This window comes from Colius striatus, chromosome 1 (assembly GCF_028858725.1).
Source record: "Colius striatus isolate bColStr4 chromosome 1, bColStr4.1.hap1, whole genome shotgun sequence".
In the NCBI taxonomy this organism is placed as follows: Eukaryota; Metazoa; Chordata; class Aves; order Coliiformes; family Coliidae; genus Colius; species Colius striatus.
This window is the reverse complement of record NC_084759.1, coordinates 114069639-114091852: the sequence shown is the minus strand read 5'-3', so window position 1 is coordinate 114091852 and position 22214 is coordinate 114069639. Positions and strand designations below refer to the sequence as shown.

At 41.3% G+C, this 22214-nt stretch overlaps 2 protein-coding genes across 7 annotated transcripts in view; one reads left to right on the top strand and one right to left on the bottom strand.

Annotated features, from left to right (window-relative positions):
- The first annotated feature begins 162 nt into the window (after positions 1-162).
- HHLA2 (HHLA2 member of B7 family) lies at positions 163-16207 on the top strand. Of its 6 annotated transcripts, none has more exons than XM_062003555.1 (8): positions 163-575; positions 4707-4901; positions 6109-6205; positions 7366-7686; positions 8741-9001; positions 10030-10320; positions 12954-13039; positions 14956-16207. In XM_062003555.1, the coding sequence occupies exons 3-8, from the start codon at positions 6142-6144 to the stop codon at positions 14974-14976; spliced, it is 1044 nt and encodes a 347-aa protein (XP_061859539.1). In that variant the 5' UTR covers positions 163-575; positions 4707-4901; positions 6109-6141; the 3' UTR covers positions 14977-16207. The 6 variants fall into 6 exon arrangements, with proteins under 6 accessions (XP_061859539.1, XP_061859556.1, XP_061859545.1 ...); XM_062003572.1 differs by having other exon boundaries at positions 4707-5080; XM_062003561.1 differs by having other exon boundaries at positions 4707-5087.
- MYH15 (myosin heavy chain 15) overlaps positions 15782-22214 on the bottom strand; it is a 46542-nt gene continuing 40109 nt past the window's right edge. The window contains exons 37-42 of the mRNA XM_010204695.2: positions 21946-22071; positions 20374-20544; positions 19753-19857; positions 18521-18616; positions 17857-17994; positions 15782-15882 (exon numbers count right to left, since the gene is read on the bottom strand). Of these exons, the coding sequence (XP_010202997.1) occupies positions 15865-15882; positions 17857-17994; positions 18521-18616; positions 19753-19857; positions 20374-20544; positions 21946-22071 (654 nt within the window). The 3' untranslated portion in view covers positions 15782-15864. The remainder of the gene's footprint in view (positions 15883-17856; positions 17995-18520; positions 18617-19752; positions 19858-20373; positions 20545-21945; positions 22072-22214) is intronic.

The window sequence follows — 22214 nt, the reverse complement described above, 5'->3', positions numbered from 1 at the left end:
GCCGCCGCCCGTAACCGAGGCAACCAGCCCTACCAATCCCTACCTCTCCCGACCAAGCCAATCACAAGACGAGCCTGTGCAGCGCGAGCCAATAATGGCGGCGCGTCACGCCGCGCCCAGCAGCTCAGGAGTGCTCCGGGGCGGGGAGCGCAGGCGCAGGCCTTGTCTCACCTCACAGCTCCCCGTACAAACGCCGCCGCGGGAAAGGGGATGCAAAAGCATATGTGCGCTTCGTGGCTGCCACTCAGTAACCATAGAGACGCCACGCCACGGCAGAGAGCGTTGCCTGTATGTTGCCTCAGGCTTGGGCATAGGCGAGGCCGGGAGGGCGCTTGTCAACGCTGCTGGGAGCGGGAGTGGGACCTGGCCCGTGAAGGCGTTCTGTTTTAAAGCTTTACTCCTCTGCCTGACGGCTAGAGGCTGTAGGAACGGGGCTTCCGCGTCCGTTCCCCGGTTAAAGGCTTGCCCCGCTTCAGGTGTGAACACGTTAACGCCGTGCAGGCTGAGAGGAAGCAGCAGCTGTACGTGCGGATAGCAAAGCTCGTGGCCTTGGGCTGTGCGGAATGTGTGGAAAAGTAAGTCTTGCGAGCAAAGGAGCCGCGGCTGGAGATAGCTGCTATTGCCGGCTGGAGCTGCTGCGAGAAGGTGGGAAAGAGGGAGGGGGAGGAAAGCTGCTTCTCTCATGAGTACAGGAGACACTCACCCCTCGCCTGCCTACTGCTAACAGCCTGGGATCTTGGAGGACAGACACGGCTTCCCTTTGCTTTTTCTTGCAATTTCTTTTGGGGGTTTGGGTTTTGTTGGTTTTTTTTTTTTCCTTTTTAATAAGCCCTCTTCCCTAAAAGACTGGAGTCCTTCATAGCAGTTTCTTCTACGGGAAACAGCACACACGAAGCTTCAGTTATCCAGAGAAAACGAAGCACTAGTGAAATATTGTTGAAAAATACTTAACCCTGCAGACAGCCTGAGGCACCTACTGATCTTGTTTCAGATTACCAGCTTGCTGAGAAGAGTGTCAGGACAATTGTATTTTATGTTCTTTTTGCCCTGTCCCCATACAGAACCTACTTGGCATTGAGTTCCAATGATCTGCCTTAGTAACAGAATTGCTGGTCTCTACTGCAGCTGTGGTGCACATCCCTGAGCACAATTCGTAAGCACTGTCATCAGAGGAAATAATTTCTTCCACTAGCTACAGCATGCAGGAATTTGTTCAATGAAGATAGGCAAGGGGGGGTGGTTAAGAGGACATTTTTAAGCCCAAAGGAATAAAAAAGAATAATGCAAAGGGTGTGGAAATATGGTTCATGTTACAGAAACAACTGCTCTGATTTGTGGGACAGGAATCAACTTGCGTGTTAAATAGTCCTCTGATGTATAGTTGTGGTTGTGAAAGGAGCAGAGATGCAGCAAAGTTCCACAGCTTATGGAGAGCTGTATATTCACTTTATTTTTCGATGTATATATAAGCCTAGCCTACAAGAAACACCTGAAACAAGATGATTCTGATTTTTTTTTTACAACCTTGTGAAATCAGAAGAGGTTAAAACCCTCAAAATTCTTGTAAGAGCTCTGTGGGGTTTTAAGTGTACAGGATGGGGAAGGTGGGGAATATGGTACGTGTCTACTGAAGTAAAACACAGGGGTTTTGGTCTACTTCTTAAGACAACTTTGGATGTTTAGTATTTTCCTTTGGGAGCATCTCTCAACAACAGAAGTATGGAATTAACGTTTAAGTCACAAGGATTTCACTGAGAGAAAGCAGAGAAATTATTTATCTTCTCTGTGATAGAAAATACCTCCTGAAGATTCAGTGGGGAAATTCTGGAAAGCTACTATCATTGTAGCTAGCACAAGATTTTAGCAATGTAAGATTAACTTGGAGATTTTTTTAGAAATTGACTCATTAGTTTTTCTGGTTTGCAACACTTGCAATCCTCAGGCAACTACAGTCCTCATAAGTACGTGTGTGTGCTTGAAATCAGAATTCTAAGTAAGTTACTAAGTAATAATTAACTTCCATTTATTAGATTTGAGAGACTGTTGCAATGTATACGTCTGCTCTCAAAGTGAGTCCCAGAGGAAAGTTCAATGATCAGAGATTGATCCCAATGCCAGCTCGTATGCTAGGGTAAGGCTCTGACCAGGGTTCAGACTGAAATCAGAATTCAAAGATTATCTAAGGTGTATGACACATGGTTTAATCACTGACTTACCAAGTGGCACACACTTTTTTTTTTTTTTTAATATGTTTCCTTTAGCTGTTGGGGCAACACTGCACTTGCTTTGGCCACTATCTGAATTGCTCAGTGCTTGGCTTCACTCTGTGTCATGGAAAATGCGTTTTAGTGCCTTGCTTTGCTCTCAGAAGGCCTGGTGACCCAGTTGAGCCTGTGGCAGTTCTGTATGAAATAAATCTCCTGAAAACTAGGGCATCAGTAACCGAAGTGACCAAGTGATCTTAATTCTAGTTGTATGTTGTCTGTATAAATAATTTCATGTTCATATTTCACTACAAAGCCTTAGGGTATGATTTCTCAGTTGTGTGGTTTAGGTCTGTAACAAACAGGAAAAACACACTTCAATACTTTGTAACGTGGCTCTATCAGCGCAGTTGATGCCTGTAAGACCCTCAGACCTACTGGAAAGAAGGCTGGCCAGAGCCTACATGCATCAGATTTTCCCCCAGACCAATACAGATTTTTCTCAACACACTCTGATGGGAAGATCCAAAGCTAAAATTTGTGCTGAATGTGAAGGTTTTCATCTGACTAGTTACAGTTTTGTATCTGAGTACAGTGTCATGGAATACAGCTAGAAGATGTGAGGCAGCCTGAGCTGTCCAGGCTACACTCCTTGATGCAGCCTCCAAAGGTATTGCAGAGGTTGGACGGTGTTACTGTCAGGACATTGCTCGTGTACTAAACGTGGCACATCACTCACTAAGGGAAATTTAAAGTTGATTGCAATTTCTGAAATTCAAACATCAAGCACAATATATTCATAGAATCATGGAATCATTTCAGTTGGAAAAGACCTCTAAGATCATCAAGTCCAACCTAACGCTGCCAAGCTCACCACTAAAACATATCCTTCAGCACCTCATCTATGCTTCTTTTAAATACCTCTATGGATAGTGACTCCACCACCATCCTGGGCAGCCTGTTCCAATGCCTAATAATCCTCTTGATGGAAAAGTTCTTCCTAATCTCCAACCTAAACGTCCCCTGGTGCAATGTGAGGCCATTTCCTCTTGTTCTATCATTCATTACTGGGGAGAAGAGACTGACCCCCACCTCACTATGACCTCCTTTGAGGTAGTTGTAGAGAATAATCATATCTCCTCTCAGCCTCCTCCAGGCTAAACAACTCCAGCTCCCTCAGCCACTCCTCATCAGACTTCTGCTCCAGACCCTTCACCCGCCTCATTTCCCTACATCTGGACATGCTCCAGCACCTCAATGTCTTTGATTTATTATATCAATAAAGTTGGAAATGATGGTCAAATGAGCAAAAAATCCAGTAAAACTTCATATATACCACTTACCAATGCAAGGAAAAAAAAAAGGTAGATACTGGCAATTGTTGCTAACGTGGAACAAAATTATGCATCATGAGTGGTTACTTTACTCGTGCATCATCTCTATCTCAGGCTTAATATTTTGATGCCTTATGATTTTTTTCCCCCTAATAGACAAGTGAGAATATATAACATAATCACAGTAGCTTTAAGAAAAAAAATAACACGCAAAACTGAGTGATGTTCTCACTAATGTTTACAAATAGGTAAAGGACGGGTGTCAGGAGGATGCAGCCAGCCTGTTCTCAGTGATGTTCAATGATAGGACAAGGGGCAACAGATACAAGCTGGAACATCAGAGGTTCCAAAGAAACATAGAGAAAAACTTCTTCACTGTGAGAGTGATGGAGCACTGGAACGGGCTGCCCAAATGGGTTGTGGAGTCTCCTCCTCTGAAGACACTAAAAACCCACCTGGACAAGTTCCTGTGTGACCTCCTCTAGGTGGTCCTGCCATGGTGGGGGGGTTGGACTAGATGATCTTTTGAGGTCTCTTCCAACCCTTAAGATTCTGTGATTCCATGATTCATATCCACCACAAATACAGTCCCACATACTGGTCAAAATTGTCTCTAAGTGTTAAAAGAACTGTCTGGCAAGCCTGGCTAAACTTGTGCCCTTTGTAAATTAGGACTGGTAATGACAGCTGTCCTTTGGGAAGAAAGAAAGGACGAGGGGAAGCTCTTTTATCTCTTTTCAAGCTGTTTGATTCATGAGGTAATTTCTCCACTGTGATATGCTGCATTTTAGCATAACGTGCCTGGGTGGAGAAGGAGTGCAATCTATCGGTTAGAATAAGAGTATTCTTTTTGTTGCATGAGAGCTCCCAGTTCATTGTTGTTTAACTGATAAACCAGAAGATATGATGGGAGAACCTCCTCCTGTTCATTCCTACTCTAGATTGTCATATACACAATTTTTGGAAGTTCAGCTGATGCCCTTTTGACGTGGGGAAAAGTAAACTGTGAAAAGCTTTTTTTATCTGCAGTATCTGCAAATACAGATTTCTCATCCTAGAAATTCAAATATTGCAGTAATCGGCAACATATTTTTGAAAGCAGAAAAATCTGCCTTGACATGGGATGTCTTACATCCATTTCAAAATCATTCTTGACCATTTGTCATAGGTTTGTGTGGAGCAGTTTTTTTAAAGGTAAGGGCCGGGACTGTAAAGATGGCTCCTGTAGGAAGCTGCTTTAAACTTTCCCCATCCGAGTCAGATCCACTTCCGGGGCTGAGCCAACTCTGCATCTCCATGATCGCTGTTTAAGAAGAAGCAGCCAGAAGAGGAGGGTTCCTCAGGAAGGACTTACGCTGGAGAGGTTCGTTTAGGATTGTGTCCTGTGGGAGGGACCGTTTATTGGAGCAGGGGAAAAATGTGAGGAGTCGTCCTTCTCTGAGAAGAGAGAAGCGGCAGAGCCCATCTGTGAGGAAGTGACCACATCCCTAATTTCCTGCCCCACTGTGCTACTGAAGCGGGGAGAAGATAGAGATATTGAGAGTGAGCAGTTGAGTCTGGGAAGAAGGGTGAGGGAAGGAGATCTTAAAGTGCTGGTTGTATTCTCATCATCCTGCTCTGTTTCTTGCTCTCTTTCTGTTCTATTTCTAGTAGGTAGTAGAATAAATTGTTCTTACTTTCCCCTCTAAGTTAAGTAGTTGAGTCTGTTTTACCCAGAACCATAATTGGCAGTGAGCCCTCCATGGTTATAATTTTTCTCCCATAGAATGGTAGGGGTTGGAAGGGACCTTTAGAGATCATCCAGTCCAACGTCCCTGCAGAAGCAGGTTCACCTAGATCAGGTCACATAAGAACGTGTCCAGGCGGGTCTTGAAGACCTCCAAGGAAGGAGACTCCACAACCCCTCTGGGCAGCCTGTGCTGATGCTCTCTCACCCTCATGGTGAAATAGTTTTTTCTTATATTTAAGTGGAACTTTTTGTGTTCCAGCTTCATCCCATTACCCCTTGTCCTGTCTCTAGATACCATAGAAAAGAGGGATGCCCCAACCTCCTGACACCCACCCTTTAGATATTTATAAATGTTAATAAGATCTCCCCTCAGTCTCCTCTTCTCTAGATTAAACAGCCCCAGTTCCTGCAGCCTTTCCTCATATGAAAGATGTTCCAGTCCTCTGATCATCTTGGTGGCCCTGAGCTGGACTCTCTCCAGCACTTCCCTGTCCCTCTTGAGCTGAGGAGCCTAGAACTGGGTCGCTTCTCTGCCTTTTGGCTAATATCATGTGTAGTATCATGTGTAGTGTAGTAACGAACACTGAGGATAAATGCGTTTGGTTTATTACAAAAAAAACCCAGCAAGTATCCATCTGCAAGGGATTATGTGGTGACAAGAGGGCCTTGGCCATTATGAAATGTATCGTATTCCATAATGACCTTAGGGCCAAAAATCTGGTCCAAGACTGTTGCAAACAGGCCTAAAATCCTTATTAAGCCGTACAAAGGAAATTATGTAATTAGAGTGTGTCTTTACCTTTGTTTAAACATGTTTTCTCCCTTCCTTTTATGTTGTCAGTCTTACATGAATCTGTTATGAACCAAAGAAGACATGAAGGGACAGAAAATAACATCTCTTCTCATCTATTTATTTCATATAAGTGCTACACTTTGGGGTAGGTTTTTGCTGTATTATTTATGAAAAGTAACAAAGGTGACAATTTTTACTCATCTTTTAACAGGGAGGGAATGAATTAATTGAAACACTCTTTACTAGTTGTAAAGAATCAATTTGGCATAATGTAAAACACTCCCAAAGCAAAAGACGACTGTTTGGAACATGGCTGTGTGGATGGCTGTGGCCACTGAGCATGCTGAGCATCCATACTGTCAGCTGCCAACATTTCAGCCCCACAGCCAGCTAGCGGAGTGTGTCATCTGGCTGCTCAGTGGGAAGTAGCTGTCAGTTTGTAGAGAAAGCGATTTGCAGTACATTGGTTGGCTTTACACTGAAGAGGCTGAGGAAATGTCATATGGATTGCCCTGGCAGATGAGCTGGAGAGGGCATAAAAAATTGTTATAGGACAGCTGCAGCCAAATGCTTGCTATCAGCCTAATAGGTTGTCTAACCATGGCCAAGAAGGTCCATATGATGATGCCAAGTTAGTGCAGTTGTTTTTTTTAAAGATTAATTTAAAATTGTTCTTTTGTGCCAGCAAGACCTAAATTAAATGTTAGCAGCAATCAGATTCTACCACTTGTGTGAATTACTTATGAGGAATGCGCACCTTAATTACATCTGGGGCCTGGGATGGACCTCCCTGATACTGTCAATGGTGATGAAGCTGTTTCAAGAAGTTCTGTTCTTCCTGTCAGTTGCACCGTCCCTTTTTCCCCATGATGTTACAACTGCTTGGCACTTGTGAGGGTTATTGGCAACCTCTGTCATTGCAGCATGGCACTATGAAAGTTTGAGTGATCAGCAAGCTACAGCTCAAAAGGTTTTGAGGTTGAAGGTGATGCTTTTGGAAACACATTCAAAGCTCAGATGCTAAGATGGTAGTGTGCTGATTTGAATACATAGATGCTTACTCAGGTATCTACTTAAACTGTTTATAAGTTCAAACTAGAGCTCTGTGTGGTAATACTGATGAAACTGAATTAAGACCCTTGCTGTCCCAGAGACTCATGCTACAAGTAAATCTGTGAGAGAGCCACTGGCACTCTTGGTAGGAACGTACTGCCTTCCAGAGCATTCGACTGTCAGGCATAAGGAGGGGCAGAAATATGCTTGTAGACTAGATTGAAATTAATCATTTATACTTATGGTCTTCAGGTTTTACAGAACAGGAAACAGTAACGGGGCTGTTTTCCAAAGACTGCATCCTCCCTTGTTCCTTCCCACCGGGGGACGATGAGGTAATTTACTGGAAGAACGAGGACAAAACTGTGCACAGCTACTACTACAAGAGGGATCAGCTGGAAAGGCAAGACCCAGGTTACAGACACAGAACATATCTTTTCCATGAGGACATTCCTAATGGAAATGCCTCCTTGAAACTTAGTAACCTGACCTTGACTGATGAGGGAGCTTACAAGTGCTACGTGGGAACAAAGCAAACCAAAACGGAAATGGAAGTCTTCCTGCACATAAGAGGTCAGTATGATATCGAAAGTGATTGGATCATGCCAGTGGAAATGGGATTATGCCAACAGATTTTCTGATGTTATTTCTCATATGGAATCAAAATCCTTCAACCCAACAGAGCACCTTTTGAGCAATTAATTTTCACTGGTGAAACGTTGTTAAGGTGATTTGAAAAATTACAGTGCAGCACTTGTTCTCATAATGTACTGCACTGTGATTTCTAAGGGTTAATTAGGTAGTTGTCATGATTTAACCCCAGACAGCAACTAAGCACCACGCAGCAGCTCGCTCACTCCTCCCAGTGAGATGGGGAGGAGAACTGGAAAAATAGTAAAACTCACGGGTTAACAGCAGCTTAATAACTAAAATGAAATTAGATAAAGTAGTAACAACCACAATAAAAACAATATATACCTCTAATGGTAATGAAAAGGAATATAACAAAAAGATAAATAAAACCCAAGGAAAGACAGGTGTTTCCCAAAGCAATTGCTCAGCACCTGCTGACCAATGCCCAAGCAGCGATCCACCCCTCCCAGCCAACTCCTCATGGTTTATGTAGTGGGCATGATGTTCTATAGTATGGAATAGCCCTTGGGCTAATTGGAGTCACCTGTCCTAGCCATGTTCCCTCCTAGCAAATTGTGCCCCTCCTTGCTGGCAGAGCATGGGAAACTGAAAAATCCTTCACTTAGGATAAGTGCTACTTAACAACGATGAAAACATCAATGTATTATTAAAACTGTTCTCACACCAAATCCAAAACACAGTACTGTACCAGCTACTAGGAAGAAAATTGACTCTATCCCAGCCAAAACCAAGACAATAGTATACTTAAGTTTTAAAATATTATGTGGCTTCTCAGAACAGTAGAGATTCAAGCACTAACAAACAGTAAGTAGTGCTATGCTTTCTTCTGAAACCAAATAGATTATTTTTTCTTCTCAGTTACGTTTATTTCCCCAATCTTATTTCAAAAGACCAGTCACTTGAAGTTATAAAGGATTTTGAAAGTAGTAGGATAGACTTTTTTTTTAAATTATTATTTTTTTTAAATCTACAGTTTCCTCTTTTTATGCACTGGAATACCAAAAAACAGACACAGGAAGGATTTTGAAGTGCTATGCCTTTCTCACTTACCCAGCACCAAATATATCTTGGGAACAAGGCAATACATCTATCCAAGAAACAGATCGGGAGGAAACCAGGGACGGAGTTCTCTATTCTGTAAGAAGTGACCAAAACATTATAAACACAGCGGATCCTTATTACTGTCGTATTCATCTTCCCCATGAAGAGTGGGCTGCTAAATGGAAGATGCAAGGTAGGAATGAATGGAAATCTCTTCCTGCATCACTACTGAATGTCACAGCTTGTTTCAGAGCCAAATTAAATACATTATTTCTGCAGTGGAGCAACACAGATATGGGATGGTGTGAAAGGATGCGCCTTCCTTTGCAACTCATCTGTTACAATCAGAAGACAGCATATGTCCAAGAAGTAGGGATGAGAGGGGGTAGCTCACACTTCTGTAAGTTAGCTTTACTCTGAACATTTCTTCCATATCAGTTTGAGGTTTCAAGGCGTAACTAATAATCAGACTTTACACTCTATCAAGAAAATAATCAACTTGGACAAAATACATGGAAACTTCAGTGAACCTGTGGGTTGTATGAAGGAGGTGAAAGTTTACCTGCTTCTATAGATGCCTATGCTCCTTACTCTGTCAAATTGATAGGTATGCTGTTATATTAATTTGTCTTATATTAGCATTTTATACATTAATCATTAATTACACCTAGCTGCTCCTTCCTCCCCATTTTATTAAAGCTGTTCATTGATTCTAAGTGTTCCTCACGAACAGGTAAAGTACTTAAGACTACTTTAGCTGAAATTTATTTCTAACTAAATACAATCTTTTTATTCTTTTAATTGTTATGTCTTAACAGCTTTATCCCTTTGCTTTAACTGTACAGGTATCGATTAATTGCATTTTCTCTCTGCTCTCAACATGTGGAATTTCATGCTGTTTTACACAGTAACTTGGACTAGACTGAATAACCTTTATTAGTGAGACCCCTCAATTAGAGGAGAAATAGGCAAATGGAAACAAAATAATTTTCATAAGTATAGATAATACCAATTAGATTTTTAAAAAAGTAAGGTAGGTTTGTTTTTAAAAGCTTAGATGCTTCTAGAAGCGCACTGATGTTTCCATATGATGTCAAAATAGTATGTTTTTATATTTGCCCACGTTAGTATCAGACTTCAGAAAAAATCAGAAAATATCTAAATAATCTTCACAGTATTGAAAAAAAAAATTGCAGAGAGTTCTTCAATTATCTGTTTCAGACCAACTGTCTAACGTGGAAGGAAATAGCACTACAATTCCTTGTGAGTACAACAATAACACTGCAAACACCGATGGCTTCAGAGTTGTCTGGACATTAAACAGAAACGCAGTGGTTTCAGTCCTGGCCTCCTTCAATGGTACAGCTCACTCTTACCAACCCCGAGTTCAGATTAACCAAAAAGACTTTTCACTAGTGCTGCATGATCTTACTGGAAGTGACAGTGGAGAATATCTGTGCAACATTTCAACACCTTTCTACACACATCTTACCATGACAACTTTGCAAGTTGGTAAGTTGCCTCTCTTTGCATTTCAGAGGATGGGGACATGTAAGGGGAATGCAGAGCTAAAGGGTCAATCAGAAATCTGTAAATATTGAGAACAGTCATCTTGAGGAATTAGTACAGATAGGTAGAGATGTTTTACCATTGTCCCAGGAAAAAAAATCCCAAAACCTAAAATGTATTTATTTGAAGACAAGAGCAGCTTCTATTTTTTAATCAGCAGCTTGTTGTGGCAAAGGTCTCAAAATTGATCGCTACCTTCAGTTGCCACTGACTGCTGTCAGAGCTGAGGGCACAGGGCAACTCTCATAATCATGTCCTAAATGCTCTGCTAATATAAAGTATCATCTTTAAAGATGGAAGGAAGATGAAGAAAAGCCCGAAGATGTGGTATAAATTTACCTGCAGAAGAAACCTTTTTGAGGAGAAGACAAGGTTGTTGTTTTCCAAGCTTTAATTCTACATAGCAGGCCTTTTTTAGACCTGGGGATATAAATGTTTATATGCCTTGTCTACATTCTTAGGAACTGCAATAAATTTCTAGCTGTGAAGTCTTAATTACAGTTATTTCACTGTCTCCAGTTTCAAGGATTAGGATTAACACATCTATTTAGTGAAAACTCCTACCAGAGGTTAAAAAAAATGTAAACCAGCTTTCTAAAATTATATTGCACACCAATTACAGATTTGTTAAAAAATAATATGCTATTTGGGGCGCAGCCTCCTTAAATCTCAGACCAATGTGAGGAGAAAAACCCTGATTCGAATAGTAACAGATAGGCATTTTATGCAGTTAAATATGATCACCTAAAAGACTGAGAACTAACAGAGGACACTTCAGTTATTGGGGTTTTTTTTAAGAAAGAAGAAAACTCGAAACAAGCCAATAGAATGTCAAAATCAGAGCTAACATAGCAGAAAATGGCTAGAATAAGTGATGATAGCTGCATATTTTTGTCTTCCTTTCTCCCTTCTCCTCCATGATAGCTTAGGTTCAGCCTAAAATCTTGATGTAGGCTGTTTTAAATGGCACTGGCTACATGCAAGCTAAAGGAGAAGAGTTAGATTAAAGAAAAGAGTCCAGCACTGAACAACTCCAAGGAGTTACACGTTTAACTGATGCTCCTAACTTGTGAGCACAAGTCCATCAGACTCCCTGTATATTTACTGCAGACACACGCTCAGTTCAGTCCAATTATGATCTGGATCATCCTCTACCAATGTCTTTCTCTTGGTACTGTCTGTGGGTGGATCTTAAAATATCCATAGGTGATACAAAGTCCCTCTTTAGTGGCTAAACTACTATGCTGCACTCAGAACTTTCCTATATCTATTACATAGGACAGAAAAGACATCAGAGATTAGCATCTTTCTGGCAGCATGGGCTGAAAGCAGATAAGCAGATAGAGACTGTAGGACATAAGGGAACATGCTAGATGAGTGTGTTGGATAGCAGTCGTAGCACGGCAGCTGCTCAACCATCAGAGAGATTTCCAAGTGCCACTGAAGAGAAGACCTTTAAGGGGAAAACCCAGATGAATTTACAATAATTTCAGAGGCCTCCTCCTGTGTAAAGAAAGGTCGCACCTTAAAGCTCCTCTGACAAAGGAACCATCAAGATAGAAGCACAGGTCTGCATGTAGGGACAGAGCCAAGCTAAAGGCAATGGCTAGATTAAATGCTCTGTTTTGTCAGTTCACATTTTTTAACTATTTGCCAGACACTCATAAGGAGTTTCCAGAGGAGTGAATTTTCAAATTCTTTAGACAAGGTGCAGCAGTGGAAAGGAAGCCTAAAGTAGAAGAACCATACTTGAAAGAATGAGTCCTCTGCAACTGAGTGTTCTCACACTGAAATTGGCTGGAGTAATGAGATGCTTGGCACCATGCAGAGGTTTCTGTTAGACGGGTTCTTACCTCCCATGGAACCCGTTGTTAACCACCCACCTCAGGATCTGTTGCATCTTGTGCCCATCTGGATTGCATGGTTGCATCATGAAGCTGGAAAATGTTTTAGATAAAAGTTGCAAAGATTTCACAACAGAAATCATGAAATCTGTGTTAAAAAACAGTGTGCTGTTTGGGATGCAGCTGCTCTAAATCTCAGACCAAAATGAGGAGAAAACACCCCATTCAAACAGTAACACAGAGGCCTTTTATGCAGTTAAATAAAACCACCTAAAAGACTGAGAACTAATATAGGGCACCTCCAGGCTGGATAATGCTTACTGAGTTGTTCTACTAAAAATTATCAGTACCGTTAATGCCATCAAGCACGGTATCTGGAAGCAGTGTTTGCCATACTGGGCAGCTGATTGCTTTTACGTGGGACCTGTATTAAGAAGTCCTCAAATGATGTTACATGAGCATAGACAGAATTTTTCAGCACAATTAAGTAAAATAATCTACTTTCAGCTATTCACACTTAAGTTACTGAAGTATCATGTTAAAAGTCAAGAAATTTGAATGTTGCTGTATTAGTAACATTAAAAAGAAACTGAAGCATTCTCTCCAAATCATAGCTTTTAGATTATGTATGAGAGGAAAAGTATAGCTTTGATATACTTACTGAGCAATGGTGAGCATGAACTTGGGATATAAGCACTTCTGATGAACTTTTTTAAATTTGCATTTCTAAAGAGCATTCAGGTAACACTGTGGGAATTGTGCTAGGAGTGGTGGCTGCTCCAGTGGTAGTGGGACTCTGTGTCTGGTGTTGCTACAAGGTATGTACAAATATTACTTTCACTTTTAAAGATACTATTAAGCTTACTTCCAGACCTTGAATATTTGACCAAAATAGAAATCTTATTTTTGTGGATTAAAGCATGCAATAAAAGTCTTAAAATGTAGAATGATAAGTCTCAGCGTAAATAAATTGTCCTCATCCTCCTATTTTCTGTGTTCACAAGGCCCTCTTTGGTACATCTATGCAATAGTACTTTGACTCTAACAATGTTAATATGCCCTTACCTTGTGTCATGGTTTGACATGAAGCCATTTCTATTAATGGGGAAGGGCCCATAAAGATGGCTCCTGTAAGAAGTTGCTGAAAACTCTCCCGAGCTCTAAGCCAGACCCACTTCTGGGGCTGAACCAATTAGATGCCTCCACAATCCCTTTTTAAGAAGAAGCCAGAAGAGGAAGCTTCTTCCTGTTCCTTTTTTGTTCTGTCCTTTCTTCTTTTCCAGCTGGTAGTGCCCTTGTACTCCTTAGTTGGGAGACAGTTGCAGATCTCAAAGCCAATGAGGGAAGAGAGGAGGAGGTGTGCAGGAGCAGAGATCCCCCTGCATTGTGTGGAGAGGACTGGTGAAGAAGAGAATTGTTTGCAGTTCATTAAAGACCCTGCATCAGGGGCAGAGACTCACTTTGTTTAAACCCTGCACCAGGGGCAGAGACTCACTTTGTTTAAACCCTGCATCAGGGGCAGTGATTCTCTTTGTTAAAAGACCCGGCATCAGGGGCAGTGACTATGGCCAGAGGAGGCCGTGTCCCATGTGAGGGACCTCATCTTCACAGAAGCTGTAAGTGTGGGGAAGAACCCATGCCAAAGAAGTTTATTATAATTATGTCCAGAGACCATGTCCTGTGGGAGGTACCTCATATTGGAGCGGGGAAGAATGCCAGGAGTCGTCCTGGCAGCAGAGCCCATCTGTGAGAGACTGACCACATCCCCCATTCCCTGCCCCCCTGAACCATTGAGGGAGGAGGAGGTAGAGATATTGGGAGCAGTGAGCTGGGCCAGGGAAGAAAGGAGGGATGGGGGAGGGAGATCTTAAAGTGCTGGTTGGAATTTTCTCATTTTGCTTTTTATTCCGTTCTGTTTCTTGTAGATAGTAGAATAAACTTTCCTACTTTCCTCTCTAAGTCGAGTCTGTTTTGCCCGGAATCATAATTGGCAGCGAGCCCTCCCTGACCTTGTCTTAATCCACAACACCCTTGATTGTCTTTTTTTCTACCCATTTTGCCGGGGCCTCTGCCATCCTAAGGAGGGTGGGGGTGGATGGGGGGCACCGAGTGAGAGACTGTCATGGTGCTTCTGTGCTGGCTGGGCAAAAGCACGACACCTTGGCCTATTGTGCTCTATAAATATGAAGATAAAAAGTTGTTTATTATTCACAAATACTTTCTGCTGTTGGAGAGATATTCTTTTAGACTCGAGATTTTGTCACAGCCTGTATTTGGCAAGCTTCAGGTGGTTATGACAGTTACCATCAAGTTTGACAAGAGCACAGCAGAAAGACAACACTGACGGAGTCTCAGCCTTCCCTTGTGTGCTTCTTATTAGTTATTTTTAATGCTAACATGCATTAGAGGTGATAATATACTTTTGAGATGCAGCTATTTAATTTAACTTATTAAAGCAAGATTCATCTATCTTGGGACCTGTTGTAACCTTTAACGTATTATAATTAGAGAAAGGAGAACAGTTTACAGGTTAACTCAGCTCCAGTTACATTAACAGTGGTCTAGATGGAAGAAACGGGAATGTTTCTCCACTGTTACAGGGATGCTTGTTTTACTCAGCTAATGTTAAAATGGAAAATATTGACTTATCTTTATAGTGACTACTTCTTGTGTTCTCACTAAAGGATTAATTTTACACATCAGTAGTTCTTACAAACATTTTTATTTTGGCTAGAAACGTAAATGGAGGCTTTGACATACTGGAAGAACTCATCTGCATGCACGCACAGATTCTACTGAGACTGCTGCCAAAAAGAACAAAGAGTTTCTTCGCCTTCCCTATTGAGTTACACTGAGAGCCACATGGTTAATGTGGCTTCATCACATGATTATCTGAGCAACAGTAACAAAGGACTGAACTGGTAGGAAAAAATAAGCCAATGCACACCTGCCTGTGAGGAGTCAGCACGAAAACTTGGAATTTGGATACCATAAAGGGACAACGAAAAAGTTTCCATGGGAGAAGATTCCATTTTGAGGGATTTAAAATGTATTTTTAGTGGTTTTGCTGTTTTCCCATTTCTGAGGCACAGGCAGTCCTGATGGACGTGTCAATTCAGAGCCTCTCCCATGTGTCTCCTGCAGCTGGCGGACAAATTCCTTTGGCTGATCGCAGTGGAAACTTCTAAACTGACTGTTTGTATGCAAAAGTTTGCTTTCTACCCTCCTCCAAAACTTAAAGGAACTCTCACTGGCGGGACAGACTTAAAGCTGGGGTTATCCCAACATTAAAGGCTGTCCTCCTGCACGGGTTTCATCTGTACCGCTTTAATGATCTACAGATGAAATACATGGAGCTGTGACGCATGACTGGATTTGCCCTTGCTTTTGATTTTGTCAGAGATCTGCCAATTAGGATTTGTTCCAACATAATGAAGTGGGCTGTTGGCAAGATGTGATCTTTTATTGATCCTCGAGGCTTGGCAAAATAGAAACACAAAAAAATTGATGGAATACACTATACAGTCTCTTTGGATTTTCACTTGATGTTTATTTCTGTAAGTGCTTATTTTTCTCTACATCTGCTTTCAGTTATGCCTAATTATGTCAAGCATCTTCTCATATCTGTCAACTCGGACTGTACTTATTCCTCTTCATGAACCTGAAATGCAATTGAGATAATATACAACTGTTAAAAATTGAAGTGTTGAGGGGATTTTAGAGTAAGTTCATGAAAAAATGACAAAAGCTTCAATTCAGTAATACTTCTGCTCCCTGATATTACCGGTTTGTATCTGGAATAAACAAGCTCCAGTCTAGCCAACTCTTGCTGTTTTACTTCAGCTCACAGTACAGGTTTCTTGTCCTCATGCTAGAGTATATATCCCTTTGATAGCCGATGACTTTTCTACAACCCTGTTTCAATAGATTCTGAATCAAACACACTTCCCAGAGTTTCCGGGAACATGGGTATTAGTTGCAGTAGACAAGGTATTTCTAATGCTACACAACTGAAATAGTCCCTTTGGTGCCTTTTTCTTCCCAAAGGAGTCGTGTCATGACTTGAGGACAGCACTCGCTGCCTGTACATGTCTCCCACCATTCCATTGCCAGCTACTGCCACTGATGCCACAAGTCCCTTCTTGTGGAGATGACACCTCTGTGTGTACCATCAAGCTCACCTTTTGACAGAACAATACTCTCCTTTAAGCTGGGACTGCTGTTAGAAGTCTAGCATCTGACTAATAAAAACAGGGCCACTGGCTTTTCTATGACTGAGTGAGGTGAACCTGCTTCATTGGCAGCAGGGGGGTTGGACTAGATGATGTCTAAAGGTCCCTTCCAACCCCTGCTCTTCTGTGATTCTGTGACTTTTGCATATTTAAGGCAATACTAGTAAGATACAGGGAATAAAAAGAACTCTTAACAGTATTTTTTAAATAATTGACTCTCATAGTTTACCTGTTTCAGTGTCTGTGTGATGCCACAGCTTTGTGAACTTACATGAACATTCATTTTTTTTTGTAGGACTGAAATATTTAAAATAAAAATGTGGAGTTTTTTTTACTCTTAAAAGCTGCAAAATCTCTTTCGAGGTTTAGTTACAGTACTGCTTCCATCATAGGTAAATATGTAAGGGAGCAGATATTCATGGAGTTTGAATGTAGCTCCGCTCTAGATGCTGGATGCTGCAGTCATTTATATCAGTCAAAGGTGACTTTATTAGTCCAATATAAAAGCAGAAATGGGAGTGTTTTCTCACACAGAATGGTGGATACAAAAGAGAGAAGGAAGCCATTTGGATTGTGATAAAAATACTAGAAATATCCAGAAAGGGATTTTTTTTCTCCTATTTCTGAACTTAGGAGCTGTCACCACCATAAAACTTCCATGACATTAAGCATTGCAGTTTATGTTTCACTTGCAAATGAAATGAATAAAGCAGTGACCCAGCTCCTATCTCTATCATTCCTTGAAGTAACAACCCCGTTTTTACTTGCCCTGGTTGCTGCAAGGTGAGTGTAGACAAGTGAAGGTTTGCTTTCAGTTCCAGACCAAGTTCTTAGGCATCTTTTAGTTTCATCAATATTATTCTATTACGATTCTGCTCAAGAACAAAACACCACAAATATATTTCTAACTACTAATGACTTCCCAGCACTGACTAGTCGCTAATAGTTCATTTTCATCCAGCTCTTCAAATCAATACAAGTTCACTGAAAGAGCAATGTTAAAATATCTGGCAATCTGATAGTGCAGTAATCCCCAGGCTGTATTACATACATAGAAATCTGTATCATCAGAGGGAGAAAAAGATGAAGCTTTTTAATATCCCTTGAAAAAAACTCCAAACCCAAAACTGCAAGTTTTGGAAACTTCTGGCTACTGAGCACAGAGGTTAAATGACAACATCAAGAGGACAGAGAATTCGTTTTGCCTAAGCATCAGCTGTGTGTCCTAAAGGCTTGCCTTAATGTTGAAATAAAGGTTAGACTGAAACTAAAAACAAAAATAGTGCACAAGAATTTACTCTAGTCCAATGCCACTTTAAGAGACGTAGCAGATCTTCCTGCATACGTAGCATCTGCTACTGTGTATTAAACAGGCACATTTACCCCATACGGTATAACCATACCTTTTTCATGCCAATATCTCTTGACTTGCTCCTCAGCTTATTCACTTGAGATTCAGCTATTTCAGCCCTTTCTTCAGCATCATCCAGATCGTGTTGCTGTTTTCTATACTTCGAAAGGTACAGATTGGCTTGAGCTTCCTGGTAAGAGAAAATAGTGCAGCTGATTTCCTTCTCTTGTTCACGTGAGACAAAGCTTTCAATGTCAAGCGGGATGGAAAGTGCTTAGCACAACTAGGCAACAGCTGGATGGGAACCACTTTCCTCCTGAAGAACTAAGATTGTTATTTTATACAGTTGATGTTTCCACTGCCACTCTCCATGTTAACTGAACTGCGAGGTTCATGAGGGATGACATGCCTTCTGAGGGACTAGGAGGAAAAAAGTCTTTCCCATTCCTTCCCTTTTCCCTTTCCCTTGCAAATTGTACTGCAATTTTAAGACAATTTTGATGCCTCTTCTCAAATATAATCAATGCATGTGCTACATATTTTATTTTATATATATTACAAATGCATTTATACATTCAAGGTTTATATGAATATAAGTAGAAATATAAATACACATTCAAAATGTGTATTTGTACTAAAAGCTTCTGTGGATTAAAGATTGTGAGTTTAGGACGGAAAATTCCTCAAAAGTTAAGGGGCCCAAATAGTTTACTTACAGCTTCCTCTGCCTGATGCTTGTAGCTCTTCACTTTTAATTGCAGCTTGTCAATCAGATCCTGCATCCTGGCCAGATTCTTCTTATCTTCTTCTGACTGCATCAAAACACCATTAATTGGGTTGCAGTGTAAAAAGGCTTAAAGCATCTCCCGGAGTGCAATGGGTATGGCTGACAGATATATGATTTTAGAACACACAGTTCAAAATACAAACAAGCCACATCGTGGTCATTCTGTGTATAGCTGAAACAAATTTCTATAGGTTGACTGAAGATGTTTGTAAGCCTGGAGGCTGAGGACTAAAAGATGCTACCCTTCTCATTTATATATACATGTAAATATGTATACATATACACATACATATATATGCACACTGTTTCAGAAGTATACATGAAAGAACAGAGAGAGTTCCTTGTTCAGGAATGAGGAGCATGCTTGTCATTATGGAGTGTGTAATTTTTTAGTGAGTGGGCCTAAAAATGCCTGTAATTTCCATATTTAAAAGCCTTGTTTGCAGGCATTTCTGGTAAAAGGAGCTGGGTTTAAGTTGTCACAGTTTATAAGCAGAAGGATCAACTAATTCTATCTGCCTGTGCCAGAGCACTGTATTCTAAGAAAACAACCTTCAGCCTCTACATACAAAAGTCAAGCAACAGGTAGGAGGCTACATAATCTCCTAAAGCAGATGAATGGGATTACCTTCTTAAGAATGCTGCTTAAAGCAAAAGGATTAGTGCTCTGTGCTGAAGACCTTTTCTGAAGACCTTTTCACAGCAACCACAGCTGTTAGCAAAGCTGTGGGAGACTCACAACCAGACCTTTCTGCTCAGCAATAGGTGACAGAGCCCTGGGACTGGGCAACCCTACACTGAGTGATGCATTAGAGTCAACTAAATCCTTCTGGCCATTTTTTTGCAACGTCAGTACAGCTGAGAGACAATTGGGCTCTTTCTTCTCTTGCAGTTTGAATAGTCATCTAAGCCTGCTCCATGTTTAATACCATACTAAAACTGTCCAAATCTCAGCAACAGATGATTTCTAACATTAGTCACAATGAGTCAAGCAAGATGATGGCAGCCCTAGGGAGGTGTTCCTCCTATCCCTAAAGCTTCCTGCAGTCAGAAAGCCCTGGGTAATGCTGTTCTTCATCCTTTATCTGAAACACTGAGGCAACTCATGACACTGGGAGAACACTTTTCTCTCCAGGGTGGTTACTACAGTCCTCAATATACCTGGTAAGTCAACTCTTTTATGCGCCTCTCAAACTTGCGGGCTCCTTTCTGGGCATCTGAATTGCGACGGAGCTCAGTCTCAAGTTCATTCTCCAGCTCACGAACCTGCACAAAAAAAAATGAAAAGAAAAATCTCTTGCCATTATGCTGTGTATATAAAACAGGAGATAATTTGGTTCACAGTTCAAGAAATGCTCATTTTCTCAGCATCTTCATAGAGGCGAATTTCAGGAACAGGTCAAAATATCACCTTTGCATTCTGCTTTTTTGTAAATGTACTTAAACTGCACTAGCAAAGGTACAGACCCATGCAAAGGCTAAAAACCTTTAGCTGAAGAAAGCAATGAAGAGGCTTTTCCTGGTTTTAGAGGTTGGGGTTTTTAGAATTATTTTTTTAATCAAGGGCCTGGTCATCTGCTGTGCTACAACAGCTCACTGTAGCCGGACGATGACAGGGAAGCATGCCTCCAAGAACTACTCATCTGCATTTTGTGAAAAAGAGAAAGCGTTCAGAGTATCTCTTATTGGCCTTGCTGAACCTACCAGGCAGTGCTACGGCACCTACCTGGTCCCTCTTCTGTGAGCAGGAGACAGTGGTCCGAAGTTGGGTCACTAACTTACCCTGGATTCCAGTTTCTGGATCTGCTTCTTGCCACCTTTCAGGGCTATTTGTTCTGCTTCGTCCAGACGCTTCTGGAGGTCTTTAATGGTCTGCTCCATGTTTTTCTTCATTCTCTCCAAGTGAGCACTAGTATCCTGCTCCTTTTTAAGCTCCTCAGCCATCATTGCTGCCTGAAAAACAGCCACATTTTACAGAAGCTCTCTTATGCTATTGAATTTTGTCTCAGAAAAAATGGTGGGAGATCGATCTTGGATTATCCCCAACTCAGATCATTCACCAAAGCTTCAGAGAATGTCTTGTGTGCGCATATTTTGCCATGACAGAGAAAACATAGAATGGACTTAGAGGCCTTTATTTCCTCCCAGATTCTCATGCTGTGAATTACGATTTTCCCCTTACTTTTTTTTTCCCCCCTTTTAATATCTGTGCTATATAACGGTCCCACTTATATTGTCTGCAAGTAAGCCTGTGCCATTCACTACAGACATTTAACCTAGAACTTATTCAAAATATAATCTAGGTGCTTGGAGCTCTTGAAAGGTAGTAGATTAAAATACTGGCAGAAAGTTTTCCCTGCACAGCCATAGATGAGAGCTGTCAGAGTGACTGTAACAGCAGAGCAGTTTCTGCAGTCTGTGCTGGGATAGGAAGCTCACTTTCTGCATAGACCCAGGGTATTCTGTAAGACACTGTAATGAGGGTGACAATTAGCTCATTCCTGCTTTGGTGTTTGTGCCTGCCACCAAGAGCCATTTACAGATTTTGTACCTATTAATGAGCAGTCATTAGAAGAGAGCAGTCATTGCAATCCAGGCTGGAGCTGAATCAGGGACTATCAGCATCCTCTCGCTGGCAGCAGTAATAATGCTCTCAGCTGAGATGCAGTAAAGACTGTAGAATAGCTTTGTCGAGGCACTCCAGACACATAACTCCTAGAAAATTCCAGTTCTAGCTTTCATTTTAAGTATACAATGGGATACATCAGCTGAACTCATGAAGACATGGATTTCTCCAGGTCTGTGGGAAATGAAACAACACCTGCCCAAATTAGGTGTTTCCTAGAGGAAAGAATGCACTCAGTCTCCTCCCGGGACCTCACGTTTTTTCAATAAAGACCTAGTTCCAGGGTATCTAGTTTGAGATTCAGTAATTTTGTTTCTCACATCAGATTCTATGCACACCAGGAGACCTGTTAGCACTAGTTCAGTCTGAACTGGTTTAGCCTATTCCAGGTATGTGATTTACCTGATTCAAAGGTGACATGACCTGAAACTTTGAGGTGTGGAAAGTGCATTCCTGTGGAAGAAAACCTCAAAAACCAACAAAACAGCCCAAAGCAAACCCTAAATATCAGGAAGAAGGCCTTCCTCCCTTTTTACTTTGTAAAAAGTCTTTTGTTTTGTAGTTTCATTTTGTAGTTTCATCAGTCACCTCCAGATAACTGTGGAGTGCTTTGGATGTATGAGCTTTGTTAACGAGCACAGAAATGGTGACCTGGGAAATATACTTCCGTGGTTGTCCTAAGACATTGTGGTACTGAAAATAAGTGAGCAAGGAAACAGCCTACTTACATCTGTGATTGCTTTCTTGGCTTTTTCCTCTGCATTCCGGCACTCCTGCATTGATTCCTCCACTTCATTCTGCATTTGGGAAATGTCACCCTCCAGCTTCTTCTTTTGGTTGATCAGGCTTGTGTTCTTTTATTACGTTTTCCCCAAAAGAAGAGTGGAAAGGGAGGAAAAGTGACGTTTAGAGACATGACTTCACTTAGTATCACAGCACACCGAGGCTTACTGATTTTTGCAACTCCTGGATTGAAGAGAGTAAAATTTGGGAAGGG

Bases quoted from the DNA above. Each gene is read 5' to 3' on its own strand.
- HHLA2 (XM_062003550.1), top strand. From the start codon at position 564: ATGTGTGGAAAAGTAAGTCTTGCGAGCAAAGGAGCCGCGGCTGGAGAT. The intron at 9,002-10,029 runs GTAGGAATGAAT...TATCTGTTTCAG, and splicing joins TGCTAAATGGAAGATGCAAG to ACCAACTGTCTAACGTGGAA. The intron at 13,040-14,955 runs GTATGTACAAAT...TATTTTGGCTAG, and splicing joins GTGTCTGGTGTTGCTACAAG to AAACGTAAATGGAGGCTTTG.